Consider the following 21,678-nt stretch of genomic DNA (forward strand, 5'->3'; position numbering starts at 1 on the left):
CCCGACGTGGCCTGAGTTCAACGATTTTTCCCTCAAAATGTACTTTAACGGGAGATTGTTTAGATATTTTCTTAGATTTTTTGTAGCAGCTTTTGCACATGACATGTGGACTGTAGTGTCTTGATTGAAAATGCATGCAAAGACTCTTTGAATCCCAAGAGGAGCAAAGCACTTCTTGAATATATTTTTCAAGATCAGTATTGATTTTATGATTTGTTGAAGATTCAGATGGTCTTTCATATTTACACAATTATGATCATCATAAGGATAACCCCAAACAAACAGTACAGGTGTTTTTTTAGATTCCCCCAACTGTAAACAACTACAAATAAAATAACTCAAAGTCTAGGATTAACATTGTTTGGTTTTATTTGTTCAAATGCATAGTTCATCAATGCTCTCATAGACTTCAAATCTGTACTGGATACCATTCTCCTCCTGTAGCTCGTGTGGCACTCCTGGAAACCTGAAGGAGAGGCAACATTTACTTTACGTCTCATCTGGTACATGCATGTGTAAAGCTGCCTTCACATGATACGATTTGCCCTTTTACTCGCCACAAAGCAGGGCGCAGGCAGTAAAACACGTCAAGTCTCGTTTCTCCTGTATGGTTACCTCACCTGCTGCTTTATACAGTTGTTGACAGAAATGGTTCAAAGTTTAAATAATTTGATCTGAGCCCAGTGCTCGCCGACAATTTGGAGCGTGTGTGACGCCAAGGGCAGCGCCTTCGCCTAGTAGGGCAGCACCGCACTCTCTATGAAACCAAAATGGAACTGCCAGCGCAGAGCAGTTTAACTGCTGATCATGTAAAGGCAGCTTAAGAGATGAGCTTGTGAGAGTGCAAGTTACAACTCTACAAGCCAAAGCCATATATCAACAACACCCAGAAACTCCTCTGGCTCCTCTGGGCTGAGCTCATCGGAGATGGACTGACACAGAGTGGAGAAGTGTGCTGTGGTCTGATCAGTCCACATTCCTAATTGTTTTTCATGGACGTCGTGTCCTCCGGGGTAAAGAGGAAAAGGACCATCCAGATTGTTATCAGCGCAAAGTTCAGAAGCCAGCATCTGTGATGGTATGGGGGGGGGGGTGTTAGTAGGGATGGGTATCGTTAAGGTTTTAACAGTACTACTACTTTTATCGATAGCGCTTATCGATCCGGTCCTTTAACGGTACTTTTGGAGAGAAAAAACAAGGTAAACTAACTAAACGGGCGGTGGTGGCGAAGTCGATAGAGACTTGGCTTGGCAACTGGAAGGTCACCAGTTCAAGTCTCGGCAAGACCAAGTGCTACCGAGGTGTCCCTGAGCAAGGCACCGTTTCCCACACTGCTCCCCGGGCGCCGTTCAAAATGGCAGCACACTGCTCCTAACACTAGGGTGGGTCAAATGCAGAGAAACAATTTCCCCACGGGGATTAATAAAGTATATCAATCAATCATTTAAACAAATTGTGAACAAAACTAACATTGATTTTTATTTAAATAAAATAAATAATATTTCACATCAAAAGAAACGACAATGTTTTAACAAATCGTATTATAAATAATCTGATGACGGAACTGTAAACAGAATAGCTGAAACTTTCACAAAATAAATAACTCAGTTTCCTCTAATCATTAACCCATGTTTGTATAATGTAGTTAACTGCGTGTGTTGCTGCTAGCATACATAACACCTGACGTGGAAACGTTACTCGTGGATGGGGCTACAGAGCTACTAGAAAGACAGTCGAAAACTCTTATTGCACTTTTGGTAACGAGCATTGTCCACATCGAGACGGATAAAGTTTAACCACACTTCGGAGCGCTTAGTTCTCTCCGCTATCTCCACCGTGTGTGTGTTGCTGCATGTAGCAGCTGCGTGTGTGTAAACTGCCCCGCCCCGTCGCACACAGACGGGGGAGAGAGATCTCGCCTGGATTGGAAAGATCGAAAATACATCATAGACGCATTTTGCAGTCATTTTTGCGTATTAGAAACGGAGTTGGCGAAACTAAAACTGCAATATGATGTTTATGTAGCAATAATACATATGACGTATATTTTGTACATGTCTCCAGTACCGATAAAAAGAGCGATAACGTCGGAGCTTAACGGTACCACGGTCTTTAATAATTCAGCCCCGGGGCCCGTTTAATACCGGGCTCAGTACCCATCCCTAGGTGTTAGTGCCCATGGCAACTTGTACATCTGTGAAGGCACCATTAATGCTGAAAGGTACATAAACGTTTTCAGGGACGTCCCTGCTTATTTCAGGAAGACAATGCCAAGAGAAAGAGTGGGGGTACATCCTCCCGTCAAGTTTGCTTTTTATAAATCGCAAAGATTGCTTAAAAATTGGCGTACGCCGTCTTTTGAGCGTACGCCACGTTTATAAATGAGGCCCCTGGTCTGTAGAGTGTATTCAATCGAATATAGGTATTTCAGCGGTCAAGCTGTCAGATGTATAGTAACTAAGTACATTTACTCAAGTACTGTATTGTACAATTCTGAGGCACTTGTACTTTACTTGAGTACTTCCATTTTTTGCTACTTTGTACTTCTACCAAACTACAGTTCAGAGGTACATGGTGTACTTCTACTCCACTACATGTATTTAATACCTTTAGTTACTTCACAGATGTGGATGAATGATATGAAATCTAATCAAGTGTTGAATCAGACTTTAGTTCCACCTGGAGTAAATCCACCAGCTACCCTGCAGTATACAAAGTCATTCAAACTAGCTGCACCTTTACCAGCTTTGAGAACACTTTCATGATCAATCATTATAAAACATATCATATATATTATTCTGGAATGGACCAATCTGCACAACGACTACTTTTACTGTCTTTCACTATATTTTGATGAGAATACTTTTCTACTTTTACTTGAGGAACATTTTGAATACAGGACTTTTACTGTAACAGAGTATTGCTACACTCTGGTACTTTTACTCAAGTACAAGATCTGAGTACTTCTACTTTTACTCAAGTACAAGATCTGAGTACTTCTACTTTTACTCAAGTACAAGATCTGAGTACTTCTACTTTTGCTCAAGTACAACATCTGGCCTCATACCTCCACCTCTGGCTGTCAGTGACAAACCTTTTGTTCAAAGGTTTTATTGTCATATGCACATACGCTACAGTGTAGAAATGGCAATGTTATGACCAGAGCTCCTCAAACGATGCAAAAATAAAATACAAATAAAAAATAGTGCATGAAGTATATATACACGTAAATAGAATATGATTTATACAAGAACAGAATGTAAAATTAAATATTGTAAAGCAAGGTGAAATTAAATAAGACCCATCTCAAGGGATGTTACTGGAAAATATACATTTGGGCTTGATACCATGATTTTTTACATGTGTTTGAATATGCTTTTGAAAAGCTGCTGGGCAAATGACGTTTTACATTGTGAACTAGTTAGTTCAACATCAAAAAATCTAAATATATCTTAAATGAATAAACCTGAATCTTACTGTGGCAATAGACGATATTTGTCCAGACTGATTTCAGGGAGGAAGGTGTCACACTCAAACTGCTTCATGATCCGTGTGATGAACAGTCTCCTGGTCCCTGGGAACTGCATCAGCTCCTGGGTAGCCCAAAGCAACCAACAAATAATTACAGAAAGACGAAGACTGTGTGTACAAAAGTGTTTGAAAGTTAGGCTCATCCTAAAGATGTTAACCATGACCATTATTCATAGCTGTAACCAGTATAATAATAATAATAATAACAACACCACTACATGGGATTTTTATAGCGTTTTTCCTTATGCTCAAAGACGCAATACATAAAATCAGAACAGAAAGAAAACAAAAAAAAAACATAAACAGAAGTCCTTATATATATATATATATATATATATATATAGTATAACTTTAAAATGATAAACTGGATCATTATTGAGCTATTATTTTCCATCAACCCTACGAAACCCTTTTTGAAAAAGGTCAATATCTGTAGCAGTTTCCCACTAAATGTTCAACCCAAATAAAATGACAAAAACAATTAAAGCTTGTATGGGGAATACTGAGACTTTCTTTTTTTACAGATTTTTAAAACATGCCAAAACATTTATAGATAGATAGAATCTGAGGGATGAAACCCTCTTTAATGCAGAGCACACAGTGACATGTGTTCTCTGCTTTTAACCCATCCTAGTACCAGGAGTCTAGTACTAGGAGCAGTGGGCAGCTATTGTACAGCCGGGGAGCAATGGGGGTGGGGGGGTAGTCCGATGCCTTGCTCAAGGGCACCACGGCAGGGCCCAGGAGGTGAACTGGGACCTCTCCAAGTAGCAGTCCACACTCCATATTTTAGGTTCGGGGACTTGAACCAGCAACCGTACGGCTCACAGTCCAAGCCCCTACTGACTGAGCCACTGCCAGACTTCAGTGTGTTACCTTGTAGAGAGAGCTGCCCCCTATAACCCAGACCTGGTCAGTGCGTTCTGCCAGCTCTGTTTCCACCAGCCGGAGAGCTGAGCTGAAGTCTGGCGCCAGGTGATGGGCTCCTGCAGGGGGCGCTCTGGAGAAGAGCATTCAGATTGTTAACTATAACAAGTAAAACAATACTTAAAGGTCACCTATTATGCAAAAGCCACTTCTTCATGTCTCTTCTACATCAACATGTGTCCCCTCTTCTTCATGTCTCTTCTACATCAACATGTGTCCCCTCTTCTCCATGTCTCTTCTACATCAACATGTGTCCCCTCTTCTCCATGTCTCTTCTACATCAACATGTGTCCCCTCTTCTCCATGTCTCTTCTACATCAACATGTGTCCCCTCTTCTCCATGTCTCTTCTACATCAACATGTGTCCCATCTTCTTCATGTCTCTTCTACATCAACATGTGTCCCCTCTTCTTCATGTCTCTTCTACATCAACATGTGTCCCCTCTTCTCCATGTCTCTTCTACATCAACATGTGTCCCATCTTCTTCATGTCTCTTCTACATCAACATGTGTCCCCTCTTCTTCATGTCTCTTCTACATCAACATGTGTCCCCTCTTCTTCATGTCTCTTCTACATCAACATGTGTCCCCTCTTCTCCATGTCTCTTCTACATCAACATGTGTCCCCTCTTCTCCATGTCTCTCCTACATCAACATGTGTCCCCTCTTCTCCATGTCTCTTCTACATCAACATGTGTCCCCTCTTCTTCATGTCTCTTCTACATCAACATGTGTCCCCTCTTCTTCATGTCTCTTCTACATCAACATGTGTCCCCTCTTCTTCATGTCTCTTCTACATCAACATGTGTCCCCTCTTCTTCATGTCTCTTCTACATCAACATGTGTCCCCTCTTCTTCATGTCTCTTCTACATCAACATGTGTCCCCTCTTCTCCATGTCTCTTCTACATCAACATGTGTCCCCTCTTCTCCATGTCTCTTCTACATCAACATGTGTCCCCTCTTCTTCATGTCTCTTCTACATCAACATGTGTCCCCTCTTCTTCATGTCTCTTCTACATCAACATGTGTCCCCTCTTCTTCATGTCTCTTCTACATCAACATGTGTCCCTCTTCTTCATGTCTCTTCTACATCAACATGTGTCCCCTCTTCTTCATGTCTCTTCTACATCAACATGTGTCCCCTCTTCTTCATGTCTCTTCTACATCAACATGTGTCCCCTCTTCTTCATGTCTCTTCTACATCAACATGTGTCCCCTCTTCTTCATGTCTCTTCTACATCAACATGTGTCCCCTCTTCTTCATGTCTCTTCTACATCAACATGTGTCCCCTCTTCTTCATGTCCCTTCTACATCAACATGTGTCCCCTCTTCTTCATGTCTCTTCTACATCAACATGTGTCCCCTCTTCTTCATGTCTCTTCTACATCAACATGTGTCCCCTCTTCTTCATGTCTCTTCTACATCAACATGTGTCCCCTCTTCTTCATGTCTCTTCTACATCAACATGTGTCCCCTCTTCTTCATGTCTCTTCTACATCAACATGTGTCCCCTCTTCTTCATGTCTCTTCCACATCAACATGTGTCCCCTCTTCTTCATGTCTCTTCCACATCAACATGTGTCCCCTCTTCTTCATGTCTCTTCTACATCAACATGTGTCCCCTCTTCTTCATGTCTCTTCACATCAACATGTGTCCCCTCTTCTTCATGTCTCTTCTACATCAACATGTGTCCCCTCTTCTCCGTGTCTCCTCTACATCAACATGTGTCCCCTCTTCTTCATGTCTCTTCCACATCAACATGTGTCCTCTCTTCTTCATGTCTCTTCTACATCAACATGTGTCCCCTCTTCTTCATGTCTCCTCTACATCAACATGTGTCCCCTCTTCTTCATGTCTCTTCTACATCAACATGTGTCCCCTCTTCTCATGTCTCTTCTACATAACATGTGTCCCACTCTTCTTCATGTCCTCTTTACATCAACATGTGTCCCCTCTTCTTCATGTCTCTTCTACATCAACATGTGTCCCCCTCTTCTTCATGTCTCTTTCTACATCAACATGTGTCCCCCTCTTCTTCATGTCTCTTCTACATCAACATGTGTCCCCTCTTCTTCATGTCTCTTCTACATCAACACGTGTCCCCTCTTCTTCATGTCTCTTCTACATCAACATGTGTCCCCTCTTCTTCATGTCTCTTCTACATCAACATGTGTCCCCTCTTCTTCATGTCTCTTCTACATCAACATGTGTCCCCTCTTCTTCATGTCTCTTCTACATCAACATGTGTCCCCTCTTCTTCATGTCTCTTCTACATCAACTTGTGTCCCCTCTTCTTCATGTCTCTTCTACATCAACATGTGTCCCCTCTTCTTCATGTCTCTTCTACATCAACATGTGTCCCCTCTTCTCCATGTCTTTTCCTCATCACCATGTGTCCCCTCTTCTTTACGTCTCTTCTTCATCAACATGTGTCCCCTCTTCTTCATGTCTCTTCTTCATCAACATGTGTCCCCTCTTCTTCATGTCTCTTCTACATCAACATGTGTCCCCTCTTCTCCATGTCTCTTCTACATCAACATGTGTCCCCTCTTCTTCATGTCTCTTCTACATCAACATGTGTCCCCTCTTCTTCATGTCTCTTCTACATCAACATGTGTCCCCTCTTCTTCATGTCTCTTCTACATCAACATGTGTCCCCTCTTCTTCATGTCTCTTCTACATCAACATGTGTCCCCCTCTTCTTCATGTCTCTTCTACATCAACATGTGTCCCCTCTTCTCCATGTCTTTTCCTCATCACCATGTGTCCCCTCTTCTTCACGTCTCTTCTTCATCAACATGTGTCCCCTCTTCTTCATGTCTCTTCTTCATCAACATGTGTCCCCTCTTCTTCATGTCTCTTCTACATCAACATGTGTCCCCTCTTCTCCATGTCTCTTCTACATCAACATGTGTCCCCTCTTCTTCATGTCTCTTCTACATCAACATGTGTCCCCTCTTCTTCATGTCTCTTCCACATCAACATGTGTCCCCTCTTCTTCATGTCTCTTCTACATCAACATGTGTCCCCTCTTCTTCATGTCTCTTCTACATCAACATGTGTCCCCTCTTCTTCATCAACATGTGTCCCCTCTTCTACATCAACATGTGTCCCCTCTTCTCCATGTCTCTTCTACATCAACATGTGTCCCCTCTTCTTCATGTCTCTTCTACATCAACATGTGTCCCCTCTTCTTCATGTCTCTTCTACATCAACATGTGTCCCCTCTTCTCCATGTCTCTTCTACATCAACATGTGTCCCCTCTTCTTCATGTCTCTTCTACATCAACATGTGTCCCCTCTTCTTCATGTCTCTTCTACATCAACATGTGTCCCCTCTTCTTCATGTCTCTTCTACATCAACATGTGTCCCCTCTGTGGAAAGAGACTCTGAAAGTTTCAGGAACAAAGATTCTCTCTCTTTTTGATCCATTTCGATAAAAACCTGTCTGAAAATGAGCTGATCAGATTTTGGCCACTTTATGATGTCATAACGATGTTTTGTTTTGTGTAACCATTAGCCAATGAGCAACCAAGGTATCCCCCCCCCTTATCACCTGAATCTCCTCCTAGAGCACCATTGAGTTCTTTGTAACCAAATCTCTCTCAGAGGGGCTCCTTATGGAAACAGGGCTGAAACAGAGGGGTTTATGGCATGCTACAATGCAGGCCCGACCCTCCCTACACGCAGACCACGCAGGAGGGGGCCTCACCTCGCAGAGGGGGCCTCACCTGAATCGCAAATGTGCCGCCACTAGCTTATATAACTTATATTGACTAAAGGTTACATTTTAAAAAGGACAAATATCTGTCCTTGGCTTTTTTTTTTGTCTCTGATTTATCTGCCTCTACACCAATACAATAGAGATGAATGGATTTCATTAGACAGACTACTTTTGAGAAACCTTGGGCTCCTTTTTGTAATTGTTTTAATGACTATGAAATGTGCTAGCTGCATTTGCATGTGTTATTCAGCTCCACGTGCCCCACATTATGCAGAAGTGCCCAGAATGTCTAGAGTTTAAAGAAAACGTTTACTTGGAATGGAATTGTGCCCCACGTCATTGCTTTTCTTTTTTCCTTTCCTATTTTGCAATTGATCTGAGGTTGCTGGATATCAGGAGCTATATGAATTGAGCAACCTTAGACTCAACCCTGTCATCCAAGTATATTCAACAAAAAAGGCAGTGCCCCTTGGGTTTTTGACCTGCAAAACGCTCTCTGTCTGCCTCAAATTTTGGTGACCTTTAAAAGCAGCATTTCATATCAGAGGTAAGTTCCGTCTTTCAAGAATACATAAAAATGTTATACCTAAAAAAAAAGGTTTCAGTGTGTCTACAGTGAAACATCCAGTGGCGACAGCCCCACCTAGTGTCAGCAGAAAGTATTACAAATAATGATTACAAAAAAATACAAAAAATTAAATTAAAAAAAAATATAAAATATATTTTAAGATCATGTTTAATCATCTGATTCGTCTGTACATTGCTGTTTTAGTCTGTGTCCTTCTAATTAGTGTCTACAGTGTGTGCCAATTGAGCCGTTTAGAGAGTATTTTCCTATTTAATGTGTGTGGCAAAAAAAGAATGACCATAGGGGCAGTGGGCTGCCATCCCCACCATACGTCATCTCACATAATTCAGAATTGATTGGCTGTAAGTACGTCACGTGTGCAGTGCTGCAAAACATCACGTGTAGTTTGAAGAGGAGACGAGAGAGTAGCATATAGCTAACATCACCAGCGATTAAAAGAAGTAAAAAACTGAAAGAAAATGAATGAAGTTGACCATTTACTGGAGCACACATTTGAGACACTAATGCGGCTTTCACACCAGCGCTTTTCCCTTTCTAGCTCCGAGCTAGAGCTTTTCTGGTTCAGCTCCGGTTTCCCTTTTCTGCTCCCGCTCTGTTCACACCGCCCAGCACCCGACTGGTGCTGCCGCTGCTGCGTCATGACGTCACCGTTTACATCGCTGATTTGCTCCCCAACGGCATTACGGCGCTCACAACAACAACGGGGAACTGCGTCGGGTCGATGATCATGTTGCTTTTAATCACACGAAGCCAGAATAAATTGAATAACGACTTCTCCAACCTTATACTTTGCTCCAGAGTGCCGTGGTTCATTGTTTATTAATGTGTTTCTGCAGCATTTACCGACCACTGCAGTGTTGGCTGCTCTTCCACGGGAGTTTATTCTCCTCCGTTAGCTCACGGTTAGCTCACACTGCTGCGGCCGCTCTAAAGTATTCACTGTCCGACTCACACAAGCAGCTGATACATATCCCCAGTTCCCCTTAAGTGAATGTGTGTCAGTCTGAATTGACGCTGTTTGGCATCACAACGCTGTTATGAAAGTTTCTCTGGTATAAAATGGGTGATGTTAGCATAGCAACCGAAGCTAAACTGACTACTTGCTATTGCTATCCTATTGTGGCATAAACCGTTTTCTACAGGCACATTTTACCGGCGTATTTTTATTATGATTCTACTAGTCGGACACGACAACCTGTGCAGCCCATGTATTGATTCCTTCCGATAGCTGCTATAAAACAAAACATCTGCCTCTCTCCACAATGATCAATAACAGTGAACGGATGGTCAAAGTAAGGTACAAATAAACAGAATCACACGAAGCCTGGTTAGTGTTGCCTGACTTTATAAAGTGTGTTTATAAGCACTACTGCTTGTAGGCAGGCATGACAGTCGACCCATGTTCAGGGGAGGTGGGTTTAGTTTCCTGCACGCCTCGACGTAAGAGAGACGTAAGCGACGCCACCTCTTAGCTCCGAAGCTCTTGCCTCTAGACCGACAATTTTTTGGAGCTGGAAGTGAACCGGATTCCGGAGCTAAGAGCCGGCGCCGCTGCGGTGTGAACAGGAAAAACCGGCGCTTTTCAGCTCCAGCTCCGAGCAGGAGCTGAAAAAGCGCTGGTGTGAAAGGGGCATTAGTCTCGGAGAGAAACTGGAGGTAAAGCGCCTCGGTGCCCACCATCCACCGGATTTCCAAATGGTCCAGACTGCGGGCAAAATTAAACGTGGGTTTAACGCTGAGTGGTTTGCTAAAAATAAATGGCTAACGGCGAGCATCCAGAAGAATTCCCTCTTTTGCTTTCCTTGCCTGCTTTTTGGTGAAGATCAAGGTACTTGGTCGAGGACAGGTTACAAGGATTTAAAGCATATTTCGGAGAGGACAATGAAGCATGAGAGCAGCAACAGTCATTTGGAAAATGCCGTAAAATTGGGATTACTGGGAAGGGTGAATGTTGCAGCTCAGACTGACAGCGCCTATTGATTGATCATAATAGGAAGGTGGAAGAAAACAGGTACGTGCTGGGTCGGATCATCACCTGTATTAAACTGTGTGGGAAATGTGAGACAGCACTGCGGGGCCACAACGAGTCGGCGGACTCTCTGAATCCAGGGATATTCAGGTCAATTTTCGAGACAATGTGTGAGGGCGATTCCAGGCTTCGACGGCACTACGAAGCTCAGCCCGTTTTCAAAGGGACATCAAGCACCATACAGAATGAACTCTTGGACTGCATGTATGATGTGTTCTTGGTCCCCTCCTCTTCTCCCTGTACACAAACTCGCTCGGATCAGTCATTAGCCCGCATGGTTTTTCTTACCACTGCTACGCTGATGACACCCAATTAATTCTGTCCTTTCCCCGCTCAGAGACCCAGGTTGTCGCACGCATCTCTGCTTGTCTAGCTGACATCTCTCAGTGGATGTCTGCTCACCACCTCAAACTCAACCTTGACAAGACTGAGCTGCTCTTCCTTCCGGGAAAAGATTGTCCCACTCTTGACCTAACAATCAACATCGGCACCTCAGTTGTTTCCCCGACTCAGACTGCAAGGAATCTGGGTGTGACCCTAGATAACAACCTGTCCTTCACTGCAAACATCGCTGCTACAACCCGCTGCTGCAGATACACGCTTTACAACATCAGGAAGATACGTCCCCAGCTGACCCAGAAAGCGACTCAGGTTCTGGTCCAGGCTCTCGTCATCTCACGCCTAGACTACTGCAACTCCCTCCTGGCTGGTCTACCTGCATGTGCCATCCGACCTCTGCAGCTCATCCAGAATGCAGCGGCTCGTCTGGTCTTCAACCTTCCTAAATTTTCCCACACCACTCCGCTCCTCCGCTCCCTTCACTGGCTTCCAGTAACTGCTAGAATCCACTTCAAGACACTGGTACTTGCGTACCATGCTGCGAATGGATCTGGCCCTTCGTACATCCAGGACATGGTTAAACTGTACACCCCAGCGCGTGCACTACGCTCTGCATCAGCCAAACGACTCGCTGCGCCCTCGCTGTGAGGGGGACCCAAGTTCCCAACGGCGAAAACACGTGAGTTTGCTGTCCTGGCTCCAGGATGGTGGAATGAGCTCCCCATTGACATCAGGACAGCAGATAGCTTGCACATGTTCCGGCGCAAACTGAAAACTCATCTCTTTCGACTCCACTTCGAGCGATAGAACTATTAACGAAGCACTTTTATACTAATAAAGGACTAGGAGTAGGAGTAGCACTTGAAATGTTTTTGCTCTATGAAACCTGATGTACTTATATGATTCTGTTTTCTTCAAGTTGTATTTTGTTGGACGAACGCACTTATTGTAAGTCGCTTTGGATAAAAGCGTCAGCTAAATGCAATGTAATGTACAGGGAGGAAATAGCCAAGCAAGTGGACAACACATCATTTGTTGCCGTGCAGGCTGACGAGACAACCGATGTCTCCTGTAAATCGCAAATGGTGATTGTGCTGCGATACATTATGCCTGACCTCACAGTTACAGAGCGTTCTTTGGAGTTTGTGGAAGTAAAGGACACAACTGGCGTAGGTCTCTCTAACAGCATCAAGGCTGTTCTGGAACCCCTGAAGCTGAAAGAAAAGCTAATTGCTCAGACCTATGACGGGGCGGCCGTCATGAGCGGTAACGTGCGCGGGGTACAGACGGTGATGAAGGAGACGTACCCAAGCGCTCAGTTTGTTCACTGCTACGCCCACCAACTGAACCTGACCCTGCAGCAACTGTGTTCAGCAAGGATGAGCATCCTGAAGGTGTTTTTTGCAGATCTAACTGCTTTTTCCACTTTTTTCTCCGGTGCTCCAAAACGTGTTGCAGCTCTTGCAGAGGCAACACAGAGACGCATCCCACGGCCACCGGCTGTGAGATGGAACTTTAAAAGCAGAACTGTGAACGCGGTTTGGGAGACCCGAGATGCACTACTTCAGTGTATGAAGCATATACGTGCACAACCAGGATGGGATGCGGTCACCATAAGTGAGGCATACGGCCTGTCAAAGAAACTGAGGGACCGAGCATTTATGCAGCTCCTGGAGTTTTTTTCGTTGCTTATGCCAGAAGTGGATGTTCTATACAACACTCTGCAAAAACGAAGCATCGATGCACCTGGGATCAACAGCGCGCTCTGCCGTTTCAAGGAAAATGTTCAGAAAATGAGGCAGAAAACTGATGCATTGGCCGCCACTGCTCATGATGGAACAGACGAGCCAGGCCGACGAGTCAGCAGCACAGCGCCGGTGATGAAGGAGGCTTGTGACACAGTCATCTCACAGGTGGAACAGAGGTTCTCACAGAGTGACCATTTGATCGCTGCAAAGCTTGTTGACAGCTCATTCTTCCCACAGCATGTCCTGTCATTTCCTACACCTGAGCTTGACTGCGCCGTGAAACTGTGGCCTGCGTTGGGAAACAAGGAGAAGTTGAAGTCTGAGCTGACCACGCTCTACCGCCACAGTGAGCTTCACACTGGAAACACTGCCCTGTCTCTGTTGAAATCCATTCACGAGAACAACTTGGAGGAAACGTTTGCTGAGACTGTTATTTTGGTCAAAATAATAGTGACAACTCCGATGACGACATCCGAGTCAGAGAGGAACTTTTCCACCCTCAAAAGGATAAAGACTTTCACTCGCAACACCATGGGACAGCCGCGACTTAACGCATTGGCCATGCTTTCAATTGAAAGCCAGTTGATCCAGCAACTACAGGACTTCATCCCCAAAGTGATAGACACATTCTGTCAGAGGAAGGACCGCCGTGCCGCTTTTCTTTTCAAGTGAGCCTTCAGCTTTGGTAAGTTCATTTATGTCATATATTTTGTTGATCTTCTGTGTTTTGCCTCTGCTGGATCGATTGATATTGTGACCTCGATGATGAGTGTCTGTGTTTTCCTTATATTTACAGTCTATGGTGTTTTAATGCTAAAGCATTACGGTTGTTGTTATTGTTAAGAATTACTTTGTGATGGTGACCTTTACTCCATGTATGAAGGTGCATTACTATGACATCCCCACGCCGTGTACGTAAATGTATGCGCTCAGTGTTGCTCCTGTGGTCTTCAGTATGTAATTTGACACTCCCCCTCTCTCTCCTCCCCCCCCCCCCCCCCCTCTCTCTCTCTCCTCCCCCCCTCTCTCTGTCCCCCCAGTTTTGTACACATAGAAACGCCACTGGAAACATCCCATTGATGTTGTTTGTACACCCTGCTTTATAGTAGCATGCACTGTGTGTGACACATACCTGCACTCCCTGCTGAGGACGATGTTGATCCTGTTGTTTAGAGGTCTGTTCTTCTCTGGGATGGAAAACCATGTTTTCCTGCCCATTATCACCACATTCTGCTTGCCTGCAGGACAGCAAGGTTTAAATAAATGAATTCATGCATTTTTACTCAATACTCTTTGACCGCTGGTGAAGATTTATCCAAGTTTTCTTAGATAAGTTATAGATCTGAACATTTCTCAAAGATAATTCCTTAATTAAGCCTAATGAGTATTGTAAGAGACAATCTCTGCAAGGGAATTCCCCAATATGTTTTTCCTTAGTTGCATTATTGATATTCTTGTTTATTTTACACTACTGCTAATTTTACATGTCCAACATTTCAGAGATATCCAAAAGTTATGGAATGACAAGATGTTAAGTTAGGACTCTTAACTAATTCCTTCTATGTGAAGGTGTGAGAATTATAGATACAGCAAGGAAGTGCTAGTCCAACTAGAAAATGCATTTCCTGCTGAAAATGCGTGTGAATGCTGTAGGCTGCGCAAATTCTTTGCTGAATTTAGCTGAAAATACAGAAAAAGCTGAATATTTTAATAGTTGAATGGTTTCTGTAGCTGCTTTTAGCTACAGAAACAAAGTAAGTGTGTTCCTGAACTTAGCGGAGAAATGCAGAAAAGTGAAATGATTTGAATCAAAATTGTTACAGCTCAAATGCATTGCAATGACTTTGTTGAAAACTTGAAAGTTAAATGTTAAACTGGAAGAGTAGGAAAAATAGTGAAGAAGCTTCATATTTAAAAAAGGTATAAACAACAACATGTATAGCCTCAATGTCCTGAAATAGCTGAATAATGTAATAGTTGAATGGTTTCTGTAGCTGAAAGTAGGCTGAAGGAGTTAGTTACATATTAAATGTAAGTAGTAGTGAATGAATGTGTATTAAGAAGAGAAAAGAAAGTAAAAAACTCTTTGAAAAGCAGCAGAATATTTTAACTGCAAACTTTTGAACTGAAACCATACGTCACCAATAATGTCTAAAATATGTGGAACATGTTGAAGTCAGTATGAAGTCTCCATCAGACAGAAAATAATAGGCTGAGACAGTCTGTTAAAGTCCAGTCTGTGGGTGTTTCTCAATGTCGAGGATGCTTGCTTGGTAGCACATGTCTTCTGTTGGAGATTTGGAGGGATAACTGGTCCGCTTTTCAAATCTCCGCGCGTTCCTATGAAGCTGGTTATAATACAGGAAGGAATCCATAGCTACAAAGTAACCGTTAACAATAATCTACTTTAATGGCAATATGACAATGCAATACAATCATTACAATACAACATGATATATTACAGTTATATTGCAATGCTTAAGGAGTAATGCCGGCTTACTCCTGCTCTAGTCCGCATACTACAGAGCTACTTTCACCCGAGGGCAGCATGTGAAGAAGAGGCCGAACGCCAGGGATCCACCGGATATATACCAGAGTAAGAAGGAGGGGTTTGGTGTTAGGTCAGCTGGTCATCTTTTCAGGTCATCTCATTGGGAGACGCAACGCAGCAGGAAACGCAGCAGGAAACCAAACAGGCTCACTTTACAACAAAAGGTCTCAAGGCCTGCATACCTACACCTCCCCCACAGAGCCATAAAACCCTGTTTACTCCAACCAGCCCAGAATGTTTATAGCCATTTGTAGTCCTTACATTTATGAAAGGATAAAACAGAGAAATCAATATAAAACACAAACACAGGTATTGTTTGAACAGTATTCACTTAACTGCTACTATTGATAACCACCAGAGAAACCCAAGAGACCTCTCTTAACATCACAACCACTGTAGCTAGATCTAAGTTGAATGCAAATCAGGACATGCTCTCACCTTCCCCCATCTTCCTTTGTCCTCAAAAACACATGTCAACAGGCCCCAAATGCAGCTCACAGTTTTACCCAAATTATTCCCATTTTAAGCTTATCCATAGTTTGCTAACATGAATAAATACAAATATAACTCTACACTTCCGAGTCACTTGCTTCAGAAGCGAGGCAAGAATCCTTCCTAGCCTCGGAAAACGAAGAATTGTGGAACAGGCTAACAGGTGTGCGTCATATGCGAGGCCCCGCCTTAAATGGAGGGCGATTTCCGCCATAGATTTGGAAATTGGTCCGTGCGCAAAGCATTGTGGGAATTTTAAGACCGCGGAGCAGGATAGGATTTTCACCGGCGGACATGACGGCCGTGCCGTCATTGCCCCTCGGTCAGGCCGTGAAGCCCCGAAAATAATTGTACGTCCTACGGCCACCATGGCCTGTGTGCCCCTGATACTGTAAAAAAAAAAAGAAAAAAAGTTGCTTTAAAAGCGTCAGAACTGTGGTTTCTGAACTGCATTATGCTGCGTTCACAACGGACGCGATGTGAATATTGTCATCGCTCTAACCGCTGGAGTTTCACCATGGCTGCCAGGGGCGGGGCTTATATCCATGTAAATACTGTGGTGGAAACCAACTACGACAACATTAACCTATTTTACCGTGATTTAATTGTAATACACGTTTCAAAATGATGCCGAGGTAACTAAATACTGATAACGGTTAGTAAAAACCATGCTTTGACAAGTGTGCAGACAAGACAGCAGGCGAAAAACTTTTAAAATGTGTGTTCTCTGAATGGAGCAATCTCCATTCGATCAGATCAGAAACTAACCTGTAACTGCTCCGTCCAAACTCACAACAACGTCCTAAAGACAGAATTAAAGCAGCGACTGTATTCGCCATAACAGACAGTCTGTGGTTTGTACATGTTTAACTTTTGTCCAGTTTCATAACAGATATGAAGAGCTGTGAGGAGTTGATTAAAGAGACACACACACACTTTTGCATTTCAAAGTATTGCTTATTCATACAGTTGACTGTTTGAGCTTCACTGTGCACTGCTGAATGATGTATGAGCAGAGTTTGACCCTTGAAGGCTGTTTCTTCTGCTCTGAAATGGAATATATTTGTTACATATTAATAGAATTTTAGATTTTTTGATTTGATTTTGGATTTGTGAATGGGAGAAGTAGTAGATGGAAAACATACCAAACACTAATTATTCAAAGCAGAGTATTTCATTTTGTATACGGTAATACTAAGGAGGCATAAGCCTATATGATGATATAATGTTTGACATTATTGATATTAAAAAAGTGATTTGTTTTCCATGTCATTTGTATGTTTTTCTTATCAGAAAGTGATGTTATTTATTTGTAAGCTCCAAATCCAAATGTTTACATCAATGGCCTTTGTGCCTTGGCATGTGGCCTTTGCGCCCTAAAGAAATGGTGACACCAAAGGCCAAATGGCCTGGTCAGGACCCTGAGGCAGAGTCCTGCACGGGTCTGATTTTCAAGACCTGCTCCGGCCCCGCGACGTGCAATACCGAACCCGCCCCCGCACATATTGCCAATCAGTTCCGCAACCCGACCCGACGGCACAAGATCCGCAACACACGCAGTTGCATATTTGTCTCAAAAAGCGTGGGATGTTGGTTATTTCCTCCATCTAGGATGACACCAAAAGCCTCCCAGACGTTGGATTTCGCTCTTGAGGAAGTGTTATTGAAAATGCTGTATTCTCCGCTAGAGAGCTTCACCTCAGCCATTTTGAATGTGGCGCGCTCAGCAGCAGATTGATGCGCTGCAGAGGTTATGATTATGCGCGGTCCCGCGGGGGAGAGGTCTGAGGATTTAAACATTAAACTAAATTATTATTATTTTAATATATTTATTATGCAACACCCGCGACCCGACTCGCATCATCTTTGTTTTACCCAGAACCGAACCCGGAGAAAAGCGTTTGAAAAAATACCACCCGCGAATCACCTTTTTTGCGGGTCACCCGTCGGGTAGGACTCTACCCTGAGGAGCATCTCAGTCTGCTTTTTGTGTATTTTCGGGTCAATAATATGGCTTTTTTGGCAGATTAACTAAAAGGTGTGGAGCTGGTGCTGTGATGAAAGATGAGGCTAAATTTAATTTTCAACGTAAGAGAGGTTTTCCTAAATTTTTCATGAACAATGATGTCCAAGGAGTGTAGGGTTTGGGAGTTATAGCAGGTTGAAGGCACATTTCAAGCTCTCCTCCACTCTAGCTGTGACATCACGCACTCTAGCCCTTAACGAGCTACGCAATACACAGTCATGTTAAACTCTGAAGAAGGCCTCTTTACCAAGCTCCAAATTAAGTTAAATATCTCAAAAAGTGTAAAAAAATATCAAAAATCTGAATACAAGTTTTATAGCTGAATGTCTTGTGACCGTTTTAAAGTTGGAATGAAGACTCTAGCTGAAAGTATGGAAGGAGTAGCATTTGGCGCAAGGTGTAGGTAAAAGAGGATTTGAAGGTTCCTCCCATTGAGTTACATGTTAAAGAGTTTAAAAAGCCCATCATGTGCTGAAAAGGATGAATATTTTGATATTTGAATGGTTTCTGTAGCTGAAGTTATTGAGAGCCAAACTATTTGGTGAAATCATTTTTTTAAAAGAAGAAGATGATTAAAGAAAAGAAGAACAATATTGGAATGCTGTAAACAGCATTCCACTAATTACAGATAAACTGAGATGCTGGTCATAAAACCCTCTTGATATACTGTAGGCACCAGTTTGATTTAGTAAAAGACAACTTTGATATCTTAAGTCAGACACCGAACAATGTTGGTGTTACATGGAATTCAAGCTTCTCTTTTGTTCAATACCAGGTGTTACAAAGATCGTCTTCCTTCACCTATAAAACATAGACAACAATCAAGCCTTTTTATACATGGCTGGTGCAAAAACTAAACCCTTTGTTTCATCCAGGATTATTGTAACATTTTGTTGTCAGCAGTGATGTAACAGAGAACAGAGTGGTACTTGGGGGTGGAGCTTTGTATTGCTATTCCGTAACGTCACGGATGCAGCAAATGTAAAGGTTATTCTCAAATTCGCATTAAGGTACGACACTGTCTCATAAGAACCCTTTAGTTATTGTTCAAATCCAAGTGAAATATATTGTATTGATTCAATATTATCTGTGATAAATACCAATAGATTAATCAATTTTGTAATTGGAATTCTATCAGCAGAGTATAGCGTACTACAGCAAATCAGGACGAGGCATAAAAACCTATTCCCGAGTGGTGACATTAAGGAATTATAGCGCTTTCATATGATAGTAAACTATACCCATAAATAGGCTTCTCTGGTGATCTATTTAGGTATGCAACTTGCACATATTTAGGAGCTAATTAGGGAAACAGAGAAAAAAAGAATATACAATGTTCCCTTATTCAAAATGAAATAAAATGATTCTTGATCAGATTTTCTGCATTACTGAGGGGAAAAAAGCAATCCGATGCATACAACATGTGCTACTGTAACTCAATCACGTTGGTCTCTGAAGACTCAGGCTCATGATGGAGACATGTCGGCCTAAACAGTCCAGAAGCCATCCAAGGAAACATTGTCAGTTAATCCTGGTGCATGGGTCAGACTATGTTTCCTTAAAGCACATTAAACTACACTCCAGATATTCCGTCTGACTCCTGGCTAGCGCCATCAGCTTGTCCATTATTATCCAGTGGTCTTAAAGATCTGAATTAAATCTCTAGATTAACTTGTTTTCATACATTTCAACACTGTGTGTGGACCCTTGTCTATCATATCCTGTTTTATAAGCCATCGACATTTGCCTAATACTGGAGTCCGATTGGCCGGTGTTCTTGGGTACTTTAGTCATTTGTAATAGCTAAACCATATACATCAAGAGACAGCACAGTTAATAAAAGTGTGCTCATTTGAGATTTGGGGTCATTCTCATGTGTCATCCACTAACAGAGTATGGATGATGTATTGTGTTGTACACGGGCGCAGTGTAGCAGTGAATGATCACAAATGAAATGCTATAGTGCTTAACCTGTCAAATTAACACATGTGGGGAAAGGGTTGAAAAGCGGAGCCTATTAAAAATGGGTCATTCCAGAAATTGAAGGACATGACATTTCAAATATTCCATGCCCAAAACGCAAAAACATGCACTTGTTGTGTTAAATATACTTGAACTTAGACAAAATGCAAATACAGTTGTAGAAAAATTGTTTTCAACATATTAATTTAAATGTTCCTCCTCCTTGTAGATCAACTTGCATGTCAAATTAAAATAGCCTTTTTTTCTATTATCTTGTTGATATACAGCTCTGAAAAAATGAAGAGACCACTGCATCATTATTAGTTTCTCTGGTTTTACTATATATAGGTTTCTGTTTGAGTCAAATTATTTGTTTCTATAAACTACTGACAACTTTCTCTGTGTTGGAATGCAACAGACACTGGAATGTAACGGCTGCCATACATGTAGAGATTGAAGAAACATTTGAAGTGGTCTCTTAATTTTTTACAGAGCTGTATGTATATCATAAACACCAGACATTTTACACTGAAGGTGTGTCCCTCAACATGTTCACACCTCTGTTACCTAAACCCATTACTCTTGGCAGAGGGAGTGAAAAGGCTGCAGTCACATGACACAGAGGTGCTGCTGCCATGGGTCGACCAAAGGTCAGTCCTCTGGTGTTTTTCATATTTGTTCAGTCTTGAACTAGTGTGGCACTCTAACTAATGCACCCGTTACTCATATCAGAATAAGACAAAAAAACATTTCAGAGACATCTTTCTTTAGTTAAATATCTTGTCCGTGTCTTTAAAGTAGCAGTACATTCTGCAGCTAGCAATAATCCCTGAGGTAAAGGCAAATATTATATTATATATATATATAATATAAGTATTGCTACTATAATTAGAGTAATTAAGGTTACAGGGTTGCATTTTCAGAAATGTATTTTATTTTGTTTAGTAAAATTGATTGTAAAAAAAAATATTTCTATTGATTTCAAAGTTCTAGCACAACATTGGGAACGTTTAAATAGCAACAACAACATATCTAATAAAATGTACCATTGAAGCCTGAGCTGTCCAAATCAATGTGATGGTTTACTTGCTGTAAACCATCACATTGCCCGAAAATTAGAAAATAAAGGGTTCATTTTGCGAAGGTTTTGATAGCTAAATGTCCTCCGACTCTGGACCCACATGCCTTTATACATAGAATGTGTGGTTGTAAGGGACAACAGCAACATCATGTAACTCAACATATTCACTTTGATTCCCCACAGAACATGGTGAACAGTGCTTACCTTCCACAGAGGGCGTCGCTGTCATCTTACGGAAATGTTTGAATTCGTTACTATAAAAGAAGAACATAAAGTTGTTAAGCTAACACACAGGCTACCTGTCACACTACGCCACTTATCCCCCACAGTCAGTGTATTACAACGTTAACGGGCTCCTCCGTCCATCAGGGGACTTACTTGAGTCTAACTGGATGCCAGGGCAATTGCCCGTCCATCCCGATGCCCAGGTCAGGACACACCGCCACGATAGCGTTCAGCATGCGGGACATTGGAGGGCCGGGGCAGAGCTCCGAGTGTCTCTGTAGATCTGAGAATGCTTCCTGCAGTCAGGTCAGGATGGTCAGAATGCACTCGAAGAAACCGCCGGAATTCTTCTTCTATGAGTTTTACTGCAGCGGACAGTCGTTTCGTTACATCACTGCCATCTTATGGAATAACCCGAACACTGTTGGAAATCATGAAGTACTAGGCGT

The 21,678-nt window shown here is 42.4% G+C and overlaps 1 protein-coding gene across 1 annotated transcript; it reads right to left on the bottom strand.

The window, feature by feature from the left end:
• Nucleotides 1-346: 346 nt before the first annotated feature.
• dhfr (dihydrofolate reductase) lies at nt 347-21,658 on the bottom strand. Its single transcript, XM_034208333.1, has 6 exons — nt 21,383-21,658; nt 21,209-21,258; nt 14,025-14,130; nt 4,408-4,531; nt 3,478-3,593; nt 347-466 (listed from the first exon to the last, which is right to left on the bottom strand). The coding sequence occupies exons 1-6, from the start codon at nt 21,472-21,474 to the stop codon at nt 376-378; spliced, it is 579 nt and encodes a 192-aa protein (XP_034064224.1). The 5' UTR covers nt 21,475-21,658; the 3' UTR covers nt 347-375.
• Between the last annotated feature and the right edge of the window lie 20 nt (nt 21,659-21,678).

Source organism: Gymnodraco acuticeps, unplaced genomic scaffold (assembly GCF_902827175.1).
Source record: "Gymnodraco acuticeps unplaced genomic scaffold, fGymAcu1.1, whole genome shotgun sequence".
Taxonomy (NCBI): domain Eukaryota; kingdom Metazoa; phylum Chordata; class Actinopteri; order Perciformes; family Bathydraconidae; genus Gymnodraco; species Gymnodraco acuticeps.

What these genes read in the sequence shown, in the direction of transcription:
- dhfr (XM_034208333.1), bottom strand. Translation starts at nt 21,474, where the DNA reads ATGTCCCGCATGCTGAACGCTATCGTGGCGGTGTGTCCTGACCTGGGC. An exon ending in AGCGACGCCCTCTGTGGAAG is followed by an intron (nt 14,131 to 21,208) that starts GTAAGCACTGTT and finishes GCTGTCCTGCAG; the next exon opens with GCAAGCAGAATGTGGTGATA. An exon ending in GTCCTCAGCAGGGAGTGCAG is followed by an intron (nt 4,532 to 14,024) that starts GTATGTGTCACA and finishes GCTCTTCTCCAG; the next exon opens with AGCGCCCCCTGCAGGAGCCC.